The following is a 12,306-nucleotide window of genomic DNA, read 5'->3' on the forward strand; positions in this document are numbered from 1 at the left end:
AAAACTAAAGAAAAGTCAAGTTAATTAAAGATGCCAAAGAAGAAGAATTAGCCAGACGGGTCTGGTTGTTCCCTACAACAATAGTGGATAAGCACTGTAAAGGTGTCTCCTGTTGGGAATTGTAAGGCAAAAGTAAGGCGAGTGGCATGAGGTTTTGAAGCAAAACTACAGGAACAAGGTATAAACTGCAGATTCATTGATAGCAGGAAAAACAATTTTGGAAACGTTCTTAGCTTTGTTAGTAACAAAAATTTGGGAGTGTTGATCAATTGACATTAAAGCTATGTTTGTGCAGGAAGATCAGCTCAACAGAGAAGTTCATCCCTAAAAGAGGCACCAAATGAAGTGGGGACACTCTGGAAGTTAAATGAATGCATACATGTTTTAAATGATGTTCTAGAGTTCGATATTTCTCAGTAGGGTCTGTCTTATTAAAATTGGGCTAATTGAGTCAAAATCAGACCCTGCCATGTTTCAGCTGATACCATGAGAGGCATCTTTCAGACATCTTTATGATGCACATAGAGACATTTGGTTGAGTGACAGCAGGGAATTTGAAAACATTGTCATCAATGGAATCAAAGCAGAATTCAAAATTGGAAACAAACAGAATGCAAGAGAAACACAATAGGTCTGGCAGCTTCTATGAACAGAGGAAAAGAGAGTTAAAGTTTTTTGAGTCCAGTATGACTTCTGAATAGTCATGCCAGACTTGTAATGTTAACTTTAGGTGTCAAGTGGAGACAGAAACAATATTTTTAGTGATACTTCATCTGAAAATCTGTGGTGTGTTCTCAAGTGCAAGAGGGTTTATAATTTTTCTTTTGGGAAAAAGAGATACATTTTGCCCTTAGCTTAGGAAGCTACAAAGATCAGAATAGTAGTAAATAGTACTTTAACGGCAGAGGCCTCACTCTTGGTGAGGTTAAGAATTCAATAGTTCTAGAAAGATGTTGGCAGCAGTGCCCATTGCAAGTTACATTGATAATGATCACGAAGGTGTAACATACAAGTCAAAATGTGCAGATGAAAAAAGACTGAGGATTGATATTGCAGTTTTAAAACAGATAATGGAGAATGGGGAATGGATTGCACTAGTCAGCTGTCTAATTTCTTTCCAAAAGGAGCAAGCTCCAAGAACCTGTTGAACATACTGGAAAACAGATGTTTGGAACTTTAATATGTAAAAACATAAAGGAGAATATATGTTGTGGCTTTTTATATTTTGTTTTGCCTCCTTTAATTATATAATTCATATATTTAAAAAGTAAAAGTGAATTTGTTATCTTTTAATGGTCTGAAGAGAAGCCTGAGAGCTAATGAAATGAGGAAACTAGTGAGATTCATTTTGAGTTAATTGGGTTTGAATTAGTAGTATAAATGTGGGCAACTAAAAATCAGTGGGGTATGAGTTTTATGAAGTGTGTCTAAATGAAATAAAGATCTCACTAACGACTGGGGCTCTGTTCAAAAACATTTATCATCTACTATATAACATTACTAATTTGAATAAAAGCAGAAAAGGTTGGAGAAACACAGCAGATCTAGCAGCATCTGCAGAGAGAAAGAGTTAATACTTAAAGGCTAGTATGATTCTTCTTCCAAGATGTATCTGCAAGTTCACCTCCAAGCCACACGCCATCCTGGAATTGGAACAATACTTTTTCACTTATTTATTTCACTGGATGTGAGCATGGCCAGTGCTTGTTGTCATCCCTAACTGTCTTTGAACTAAATAGTTTGCAAGGCCATTCCATAGGGTGAATATTGCTATCAGTCTAGAGTCATATATAGGCTAGATTGTGTAATTGTGGTAGATTTCATTCCTAAAAGCACATTGCTAAACCATATTGGCTTTGAGACAAAATAGACAATTTCGGTAATAGTGACATGAACTAGCTTCATATTCTAGACTTAATAATGGAATTTAATTTCCAACAATTGATAAAATTACTTATCATCATTCTTAGGTTGTTTTTGGGACAAGATCCTGGAACACCCTTCCAAACAGTACTATGGGTATACCTACACCAAATAGACCACAGCACTTCAAAAAGGAAGCTCATTATAGTCTTTTCAGGGGCAATTAAGGATAAGCAGTAAACGATAGCCATAGCTAGTGATGCCCACATCTCTCGCATAAACTTATCCTCTCAAGAAAGAGGCCCAGAACTCTACCACCTATTGTGTGAAAAAGGAAGTTCCAATTTCACATCTACATCAAACTTTAAGGTGGTGCCTCCACATTCTGGATTTCTCCATCAAACAAAATAGCTTCATATACTGAGATAACAAAGTGTGGAGCTGGATGAGCACAGCCGGCCAAGCAGCATCTTAGCTTTTGTGCTTCTAAGATGCTGCTTGGCCTTCTGTGTTCATCTAGCTTCACACTTTGTTATCTCAGATTCTCCAGCATCTGCAGATCCCATTTATCTCTGATAGCTTCATATACTGATTGGGCAAAATGGCAGTTACCTCTCCATGTGAAAAAGTGTGAGTCATCCACTTTGGATGTAGGAATGTAGGAGGATTATTGGGATTTTGATACCCTTGTACACCCAGCAGTGAAAGCTAGACACAGATTGATGTAATTAAATCCTTTACCAAATCTCTTTACAGACCAAGTTTGTGCAAACTGTCTCAGTGATAATGGGAACTGCAGATGCTGGAGAATTCCAAGATAATGAAATGTGAGGCTGGATGAACACAGCAGGCCCAGCAGCATCTCAGTAGCACAAAAGCTGATGTTTCGGGCCTAGACCCTTCATCAGAGAGGGGGATGGGGTGAGGGTTCTGGAATAAATAGGAAGAGAGGGGATGGCGGACCGAAGATGGAGAGCAAAGAGGATAGGTGGAGAGGAGAGTATAGGTGGGGAGGTAGGGAGGGGATAGGTCAGTCCAGGGAAGACGGACAGGTCAAGGATGTAGGATGAGGTTAGTAGGTAGGAGATGGAGGTGCGGCTTGGGGTGGGAGGAAGGGATGGATGAGAGGAAGAACAGGTTGGGGGGCAGAGACAGGTTGGACTAGGTTTGGGATGCAGTGGGTGGAGGGGAAAAGCTGGGCTGGTTGTGTGGTGCAGTGGGGGGAGGGGACGAACTGGGCTGGTTTTGGGATGCAGTGGGGGAAGGGGAGATTTTGAAGCTGGTCAAGTCCACATTGATACCATTGGGCTGCAGGGTACCCTAGCGGAATATGAGTTGCTGTTCCTGCAACCTTCAGGTGGCATCATTGTGGCACTGCAGGAGGCCCATGATGGACATGTCATCTAAAGAATGGGAGGGGGAGTGGAAATGGTTTGCGACTAGGAGGTGCAGTTGTTTATTGCGAACCGAGCGGAGGTGTTCTGCAAAGCGGTCCCCAAGCCTCCGCTTGGTTTCCCCAATGTAGAGGAAGCCACACCGGGTACAGTGGATGCAGTATACCACATTGGCAGATGTGCAGGTGAACCTCTGCCTAATGTGGAAAGTCATCTTGGGGCCTGGGATAGGGGTGAGGGAGGAGGTGTGGGGGCATCTTTCCCGCATTTCCCACAACACAACCCTCACACCCCGTCCCCGCCACAACCGCCCAAAGAGCATCCCCCTTGTTCTCACACACCACCCCACCAACCTCCGGATACAACGCATCATCCTCCGACACTTCCGCCATCTACAATCCGACCCCACCACCCAAGACATTTTTCCATCCCCACCCCTGTCTGCTTTCCAGAGAGACCACTCTCTCCGTGACTCCCTTGTTCGCTCCACACTGCCCTCCAACCCCACCACACCCGGCACCTTCCCCTGCAACCGCAGGAAATGCTACACTTGTCCCCACACCTCCTCCCTCACCCCTATCCCAGGCCCCAAGATGACATTCCACATTAAGCAGAGGTTCACCTGCACATCTGCCAATGTGGTATACTGCATCCAGTGTACCCGGTGTGGCTTCCTCTACATTGGGGAAACCAAGCGAAGGCTTGGGGACCGCTTTGCAGAACACCTCCGCTCAGTTCGCAACAAACAACTGCACCTCCCAGTCGCAAACCATTTCCACTCCCCCTCCCATTCTCTTGATGACATGTCCATCATGGGCCTCCTGCACTGCCACAATGATGCCACCCGTAGGTTGCAGGAACAGCAACTCATATTCCGCTTGGGAACCCTGCAGCCCAATGGTATCAATGTGGACTTCACCAGCTTCAAAATCTCCCCTTCCCCCACCGCATCCCAAAACCAGCCCAGTTCATCCCCTCCCCCCATTGCACCACACAACCAGCCCAGCTCTTCCCCGCCACCCACTGCATCCCAAAACCAGTCCAACCTGTCTCTGCCTCCTTAACCTGTTCTTCCTCTCACCTATCCCTTCCTCCCACCCCAAGCCGCACCTCTATCTCCTGCCTACTAACCTCATCCCACCTCCTTGACCTGTCCGTCTTCCCTGGACTGACCTATCCCCTCCCTACCTCCCCACCTATACTCTCCTCTCCACCTATCTTCTTTTCTCTCCATCTTTGGTCTGCCTCCGCCCCTCTCCCTATTTATTCCAGAACCCCCACCCATCCCCCTCTCTGATGAAGGGTCTAGGCCCGAAACGTCAGCTTTTGTGCTCCTGAGATGCTGCTGGGCCTGCTGTGTTCATCCAGCCTCACATTTCATTATCTTGTGCAAACTGTCCTCAAGTTAACCCTTTAAACTTCACTGAATTCTGTATTCTTTGCCTTTCAAGGTCAACATGTTTAAAAAGTACAATATTCAAAACAGCAGTATTTCCAACCAGGTCTCATGAAGGATTTGTACAACTCAAACTTGCGTTGCTTTATTTTCCAATTCCCTTGCAATAAAGTCAACACAATTCACTATTTTAATTTACTTTTTGTAACTCGGTATTAGCTTTTAGCAATCTGTGTACATAGAGACATAATTCCTTTGCTTTTCCATAGTCACTTGACATTTAAACATTCCAATTTGCTAATCTTCAACCCATTGTGAAACCGCCAACTATTACAGTCTCCTTTACCAGGGATCTGTTCAATCTTTTAGTTGCATACAGCTTTTTAAGTACCGAGTTTAGGACTTGGTATGCACCCAATTCTCAATTTTCCACAAGCTTCACATATGCATCTGGCATTATTTTGTATAGGCCAACCCTAGAATTTCTGACCAAATCAGCTAGTCCAAAATGTATAAATCTTCTTAGGGCACTTATGATGCTTTTGTCAATATTTTTTCATATTTTTGATTACGGTTAACTGTTAGAAAATGCAGTTTTACATTCTTGTGTTATCTTCCTAACTAATGTTTCATTTGGGTGCTGTTTCATACTTTGCCGGTAAGCATAAATCTTTTACATTCTTCAAAGCATGCTAAGTGCAAGAAATTTCCAAACAAAAGTTCCATGCACAAATATACAGTGTCCAACACTCACCAATGATTTTAAATTGTTGTTACACAATTGAAATTAACAGCAAGTACAAAAATAACATTAAGTTTTTATTTCACATACTTTCAACCTAATCAAAAGGCAACTAGGGCACAATTTTGAGTTCAGTACCTAACCGTCAGTAGTAGACTGACAATTACAGTATTCAGTTTATTTAGTTTCATTGCTATTAAAAAAATGTATTTTTATCTGTTCACCTAGATGAAAAACACTAACCATGGTCCAATTAAAGGATTAAAGCCTCTGCAATAATGGGGTTTATCTACTGGGTGAAGATATGAGCTTCATGCCACATTTTGTTTTATAATCAACTTTCTAGTACAACTTGCAGCAATATCATAAAATCAAAATAATGCTGATGCTGGAGATCCAACATAGACACAGAAGAGGTAGAGTAACCCAGCAGTTCTAACATGTGGAGAGAGGAACAGAGTTAATATTTCAAGTTCAATGCCTCTTATTCAGAATGCAAGTGATCGAAATAAGTCATTGGACTTAAAATGTTAACATGGTTGGCAGTAACATTGTTTTATTGTTTAAATGCATTAATAACCCAGATAGAAACAAGATAAGAATATGAACTACAAGCTCATTAATTCTCTATCATACCTTCAAAATCAGATTTTATCCAATCTTCTAAGAAGATCCATATGAGTTTATTTCCAGTCAGATGAATACTTCAAGTTATGTCTTTTGATTCAAGACATTGCATTCACTTCAGTACCTTTAAAAGATCAGAAATCACTCACCTGATGACAGATTCTGTAAGGTAGATTGAAACTAAAGCTATTATCAACCACTTCATTTCTGCTTTGACTGAACAGATGCAATTGGAGCTGGTCACTTCACTGTAGATCAGTAACACTGAAGGGGTTCGATGAATTTATTGAACTTTCTTCAAGACCCCGTGGTAGACAAGGTAAACAAAACGCATCATCACAGTTTGGCAGCAAGAAGTCCGTAGTTTACATTATGCAACGGTAATTCTTAGTTTGAAGTTTCTGTGACTTCAAAATAACCACTGTATTTTAGATTAGCAAAACAATGACCAAATTACAGTGTGTTTCTAAACAACTTTTACTCTAATCATGGCATCTGTTTTTCAGTTTGGTACTTCTTGTGCATTTGCTTCCAGCGTGCTGCCCTGAAGACATCATCAAAACTTAATGTGAGGACCTCCCAAACACTTTGCACCAATCTCCCAATGCCTAAACACTTTGTCACTAATTTCATTGAAGAGCAGCAATATCTGTTAGATGTTTTGATGCAGTTGACCTCATAGAGTTCAAATCTCTTTGTTTTCTCCTTTTGAATTACTGTTGATCATTTAAGTGGTGGGAGGTGCTTATTTTCATTATGCAAAGAGCCATCCTTACAGCAGAAATGACCTGCAGGTTAGCCTAGCTAGATGGTCTGGTGACTGGCAACTCTGTAGTGAGAAGGAAGCAGCAAAGACATCATTCGTCTGGTGTGCCCAGATAGAAGTGTGATGCAGGATACTGATGAATGTAAATAGTACATCAGGCGTTGATGCTTATGCATCTGATATCCTGTCATGAACACATTTTCCTCATTCCACTTATATGTAAACACCTCAAAGTATTTCCCACTGTAAATATATTATTTGTTGCAATTGTGCCAGCCAGCAAGAATTTTGGGGAATATCTAAAAGAAAAAATATTCATGTATAAATTGCACTACATTACAACTAAACAATAATGCTTTTAATGAAAATAAGGTGGTCTTAATGTATTTTTGAGGAAGGCCGTTGTATCAACCACATGCTCATTTTTTTGTGGCGAGCTGAGGAATAATGGGAATAACGATAAGACGTACAATTTTAACTGGGATAATAAAATGTGAGGCTGGGCTTGGCCTGCTGTGTTCATCCAGCCTCACATTTTATTATCTTGGATTCTCCAGCATCTGCAGTTCCCATTATCACTGATACAATTTTAACTGGGTTGTGATAAATACAATGTGTATGTCATTGTGTGACTGAAGGCCACCAATGCATATCCCTCTCTCCCAGTTTTCTATGCCGTAAAGTGCAAACTGCGTGGACCAAATATTCATCCAACATACCTCTATGACATTACAAGATGGAGATTCATAAATCCAAGGTCTCAGACCTGGCACATCTTCTGAGTCAAATCTTAATAATATAATTGGATTTTGAAGAAATGTCATCTATTCAGAAGATTTTATTTTAAAAGTTGAACATATGTTAAACCCTGTGTACATCTAAGAGTAGGATAAAACAATAACTGGCAAAATCTCAGCTGGCAGTTAGATCAGTGACATATTTAGCAGCTTATTTATCCTCTTGCTGTGAAAATTAATTTTCTGGATATTTGTATCTGATAAGGAAAACTTTACATTTTTCTCTGCTTTTTGATTCTGCATCAACAGTATTGATTTGTAACCTTCACACGCAATCTGTTGGTTCAGCACTAAAGGGACATCTTGACCTGCTACTGTTGATAGAACATTGCGATACACCATGTGATGTTTGCTAAATTCAACAAAGTATTGGAAAGGCAAACAATCTATGGAAAAATTAACCATTACAGTGTCAGCGTATGTGTAGTGATTATGCTTTGAACACTTTCATCTGGACACAATTTTAAGAGTTGCACATAGTACAGGAACAAAGCTAATGGGATCCTTTATTTAGTTTTTTATTTTGCAATGTATCTCTTGGCTCAATAATGGCAGCCTTGTCTTGTGCGTTTAAGCCCAGCTCAGGAACTTTTGCTTATATCTAAGGTGACACTTCAGTACAGTCCAGCAATATGCTTTATGTGAAATATCAAACATGGATCCTGTCTGCTCATTTGGGTGGACATAAAAGCATTCCATAGCATTATTTGAATGGGGGTTGGGGGCTGGAGGACACTTGGGAATGGAGCTCATCCACGCTGCTAGCCAAAATTTAGCTCTCAACAAACACCACTAAAACAGGCTTGTCATGAGGGGGGCACAGTGGCTCTGTAGTTAGCACTGCTGCCTCTCAGTGCCCGGGACCTGGGTTCAATTCCACCCTTGGTGACCATCTGTGTGGAGTTTGCACATTCTCTCTGTGTCTGCATGGGTTTCCTCCCATGGTCCAAAGATATGGATTGGCTGTGCTAAATTCTCCATAGTGCCAAGTGATCTTTAGGTGGGTTAGACATGAAAAATTAGAGTAGGGAAATGGGTCTGGGTGGGTTGCACTTCAGAGGTGTCGTGTGGACTTGTTGGGCCAAATAGCCTGTTTCCACACCATGGGGATTCTATGATTTCATTTATTGCTCCTTGTGAGATCTTGATGGGCATGGACTGACTGCTATACTTGTCCACATTTGAATAGTAATGTCAAAATACAGTTCTCCTGCATTGCAAAGCTCTTTGCAAGTTCTGAAGGCATGACAGGTGCTATAGAAAGGCTGCCTTTCCATTTCTATTGACTTGCTGTGTGACTGAGTTCATTGTTTTTAATACTTGGCACTTATTAGCCCTTTGGTTATTTTATTTTGACAGAAGTGGAATTACTTTTACAAAGCTATATATATACAGAAGGACAGTAATAAATATTCAGCATTCTTGAGTTACAGCTACATTAATTTTTAAGTGTGCTGCTTTTGAAATGATAGTTTAAACGTCCCGATACAGGTACAAGATTTGCAAATTAACCTGTTGCGAAGTGTCTCTCGCGCATACGCAGCTGTTGGCTCAGAAGTAGCCAATGCACCATAACAGCCCCTCACTTTGATATATGTGCCACGCGTTTTCCTAATCATTGTGTTCACACCTATTGGTTATACACTTTTGGAGCACGTGGGAGCTCAGGCCTGAGGAAGGGTCAACCGGACCCAAAACGTTAACTCTGATATGACAAGGTGTAGAGCTGGATGAACACAGCAGGCCAGGCAACATCAGCGGAGCAGGAAAGCTGACGTTTCGGGCCTGGACGCTTCTTCAGAAATGTTAACTCTGATTTTTCTTTACAGATGGCGGCACGGTGGCTCTGTGGTTAGCACTGCTGCCTCACAGTCCCATGGACCCGGGTTTGACGCCATCCTCGGATGACCGTCCGTGTACAGTTTGCGCATTCTCCCCACGTCTGTGTGGCTTTCCTCGCTCAGTCCAAAGATGTGCAGGCTAGGTGGATCGGCCGTGCTAAATTGCCCATAGTGTTCAGGGAGGTGTGGGGTTGTAGGAGGATGGGTTTGGGTGGGATGCAGCAAGGGTCGGTGTGGACTTATTGGGCCAAAGGGCCTGTTTCCACACCGTAGGGATTCTGTGATTCTCAGCTGCCAGACCTGCTGAGCTTTTCCAACAACTTCTGTTTTTGAACCGAGGCCTTCTGGTTAAATTAGCGGGGAGACTACCACTACAGGACGTCCCGTAACTGTCTCATTAATCGGGTTAAATTGTATACATCTTATTCTGGGAAGACAACAATGGTATAATTAATTATGACATTGTTGCAATGAGCATTACTCGTGTTCGAATCTCTTGTGAACAAGGCATCAGTTGAAATTCTAGAGGAAGGAGGAAATGGATGGTTTCAAAAAAGGGGAGAGCTAATAGAGCAAGACAGATATCCACAAATCCATTGCCCCAACTTGAAAAATAATAAAACATCCCTACATGAAGACTCCTCTCGCTATTCTAACATACGGTATGTTCAGCCGTTACCTCTGATCAAAGGTAACACACAAAAATACTAGCCTAGTGTTTCTGTTCCGTTACGCCGATTTCTCGCTTGGTACAAGTTGCCTGATTTCGACATACCCAGCTGAAAAGGATCACGGAATTTTAAACACAAATTGCATTCTCGCGATCCTTTGCAAAAAAACCCCATAAATCTGGCCAAGCTTCCAGCGTGAATGAATCACCTCTGGGAGTTTGTATTCACTATGGTCATTTGCAGACCTCTGAACAGATGAACAATTGCGCTGACTCGACTGCATGCAAGGAAATAGAACGGTCCTAACAGCTTTTAAATGTTTATTTTTAATTGCACCTAGAAACCGACCACTCCTCCCACTATTGCCAACGTTTTATAGAAAGTTATTCATTTGAAGTCAAGTCGCTCGCAAATATTGATTAGGATTGTGTTTTTTTTTGTTTGCAATGAATCTATTTGCATTAATTAAACTTTAACAAGTTACCACTTGCAAATATATCCTACAGTATTTTCCAAAACGATCAAGGCATATTTTGTGTTGGGCGACATCTGAATAATTTTGAGAAGATATGATAAAAAAAATGCACTCCTCAAAATGATATCTCCGATTGTGTCAGATTGGAAATGCTGTCGCCTGATCTGTGTGGGGTGTATTAAGCGAGACATGCAACTAAACAGAATAAAGGCAGGTGGAATGTAAGGGCAGTTGACTTGTACATGAAATAAATGGTGCTGTATTGATTATATTGAAAAAGCAGAGGATCCAGTACAGCTACGAATCCGAGTTTCAACGTGTCCAATCAAAGCAGAACTACATTCACTCATACAGTTACAATGCTGAACTGTTTACTATAGCTTCAACAGTATAATATGAGGCAGTGGAGCTGATGCCTTGATGATATAGTACTTGGTCTGGTTACTAGTCTTGACACCGAGAGACAGAGGGAAATTTTGAACTCAGGAGCAAGTTTTAGGTGCTATAAGGATGGTCCTTCGAATCAGAAGGTCGCGGAAGACTGCAAAAGAAAGACTGCAAAATAATCTGTTTCCGTTTATGTAGGAATAAAATAGATCCGTAAACTCGCTTCAGCCAAACTGTGTGCAAAATGAAGGGTAAGCATGTTCAGGTTGGTAGGACTAACATTTGTTAAAGATGTAGGACTAACATTTGGAAGTTCTTCACACACTGGGTGACCTACTTATGGAGTGAGCTTTTAAGTGAAGGCAAAATCCTGGAATATTTAAACAAAATGTTACGTTGGCAACGCTGGCAAAGCCAGCAATTTGTCATCGATTCCTGCTAGATCATGTCAGGTGGCGGTTAATAATGAACCACGCTGCTATAGACTCACAAGCAGGCTGGACCAGGTAAGTGTGGCAGATTTCCTTCCCTAAATGGGCGCGTGGATGACATTCAAGTCAGTGAGACATGATTTCCCATGTACAAAGCCACGCTATCCCTAATCAGTTCTTGCCTCTCAAAATGTATGTAAATTCTTTCCCTGAAGGACATGAGTGAACCAGCTGGATTTTTATGACAATCCGCTAAGGTTTCATGGTTACGTTTAAGGCTTTTAATCAGATTTTTAAAACTTGAAATCAAATTCCATCACCTCCCATATTGAGATACGAATGTGTCCCCAGACTATTACAACGGATCTCTGGATTAATAGTCCATTGATTATTCCACTGTCCATTGCCTCCCACAGGAATGGGAGTAGGTCTCTCGAGCCTGGTCCACCATTTAATAGGATCGAAAATATCTTATCTTGACTTAAGATTTGGTGGAATCGATTCGTTCCTGACAGACGTGATCGAAATGCAAACCGAGATGGGAGCGAGGTGAGGCGGGGGGAGCAGCCAAATGTAAGCAGCAGGCTGTTGTCCTGGGAAGATGTCAAGAAACAGCACTGGCTGAAATGTCTCCCTTGCTTTTCCCAACTGTTCTGGCTGCATTTCCTATAAACCCTATTACGTGGCGCTTCAGGAAGAAAAGAATTAAAAAGTTTCATTGATTAAAAACGAGTACTATAGAATCCCCACATTCATACTGCATCATTTCCTCATATATGAGAAACAAATTACGGACAATGGTTTTAGGGATCTGACTTAATTAAATGTTGTCTGAAGTTTGAAAAAAATGAGTTATGTGTGAGAGACCGGGCCGCATAGCATTTCAGTGAAGTGTGATTCAGAGACCACTGCTTTC

General features: G+C 41.5%; 1 protein-coding gene across 7 annotated transcripts in view; it reads right to left on the reverse strand.

Annotated features, from left to right (window-relative positions):
• LOC125460956 (cathepsin E-B-like) overlaps positions 1-12,306 on the reverse strand; it is a 35,593-nt gene that overhangs the window by 17,837 nt on the left and 5,450 nt on the right. For 2 of the 7 annotated variants that reach the window (XM_059652497.1, XM_059652498.1), the window contains exon 2: positions 6,032-6,146. The exons of 4 other annotated variants lie outside the window; for them this stretch is intronic. Coding sequence is in view for 1 of the 3 variants with exons in the window: in XM_059652495.1 (XP_059508478.1) it covers positions 6,172-6,227 (56 nt within the window). In the remaining 2 variants the exon portion in view is untranslated. Of the gene's footprint in view, positions 1-6,031; positions 6,147-6,171; positions 6,272-12,306 lie in introns of those variants that run through there. One more of the 7 variants, XM_059652495.1, reaches the window with a different exon arrangement.

This window comes from Stegostoma tigrinum, chromosome 18, assembly GCF_030684315.1.
Source record: "Stegostoma tigrinum isolate sSteTig4 chromosome 18, sSteTig4.hap1, whole genome shotgun sequence".
NCBI lineage: Eukaryota > Metazoa > Chordata > Chondrichthyes > Orectolobiformes > Stegostomatidae > Stegostoma > Stegostoma tigrinum.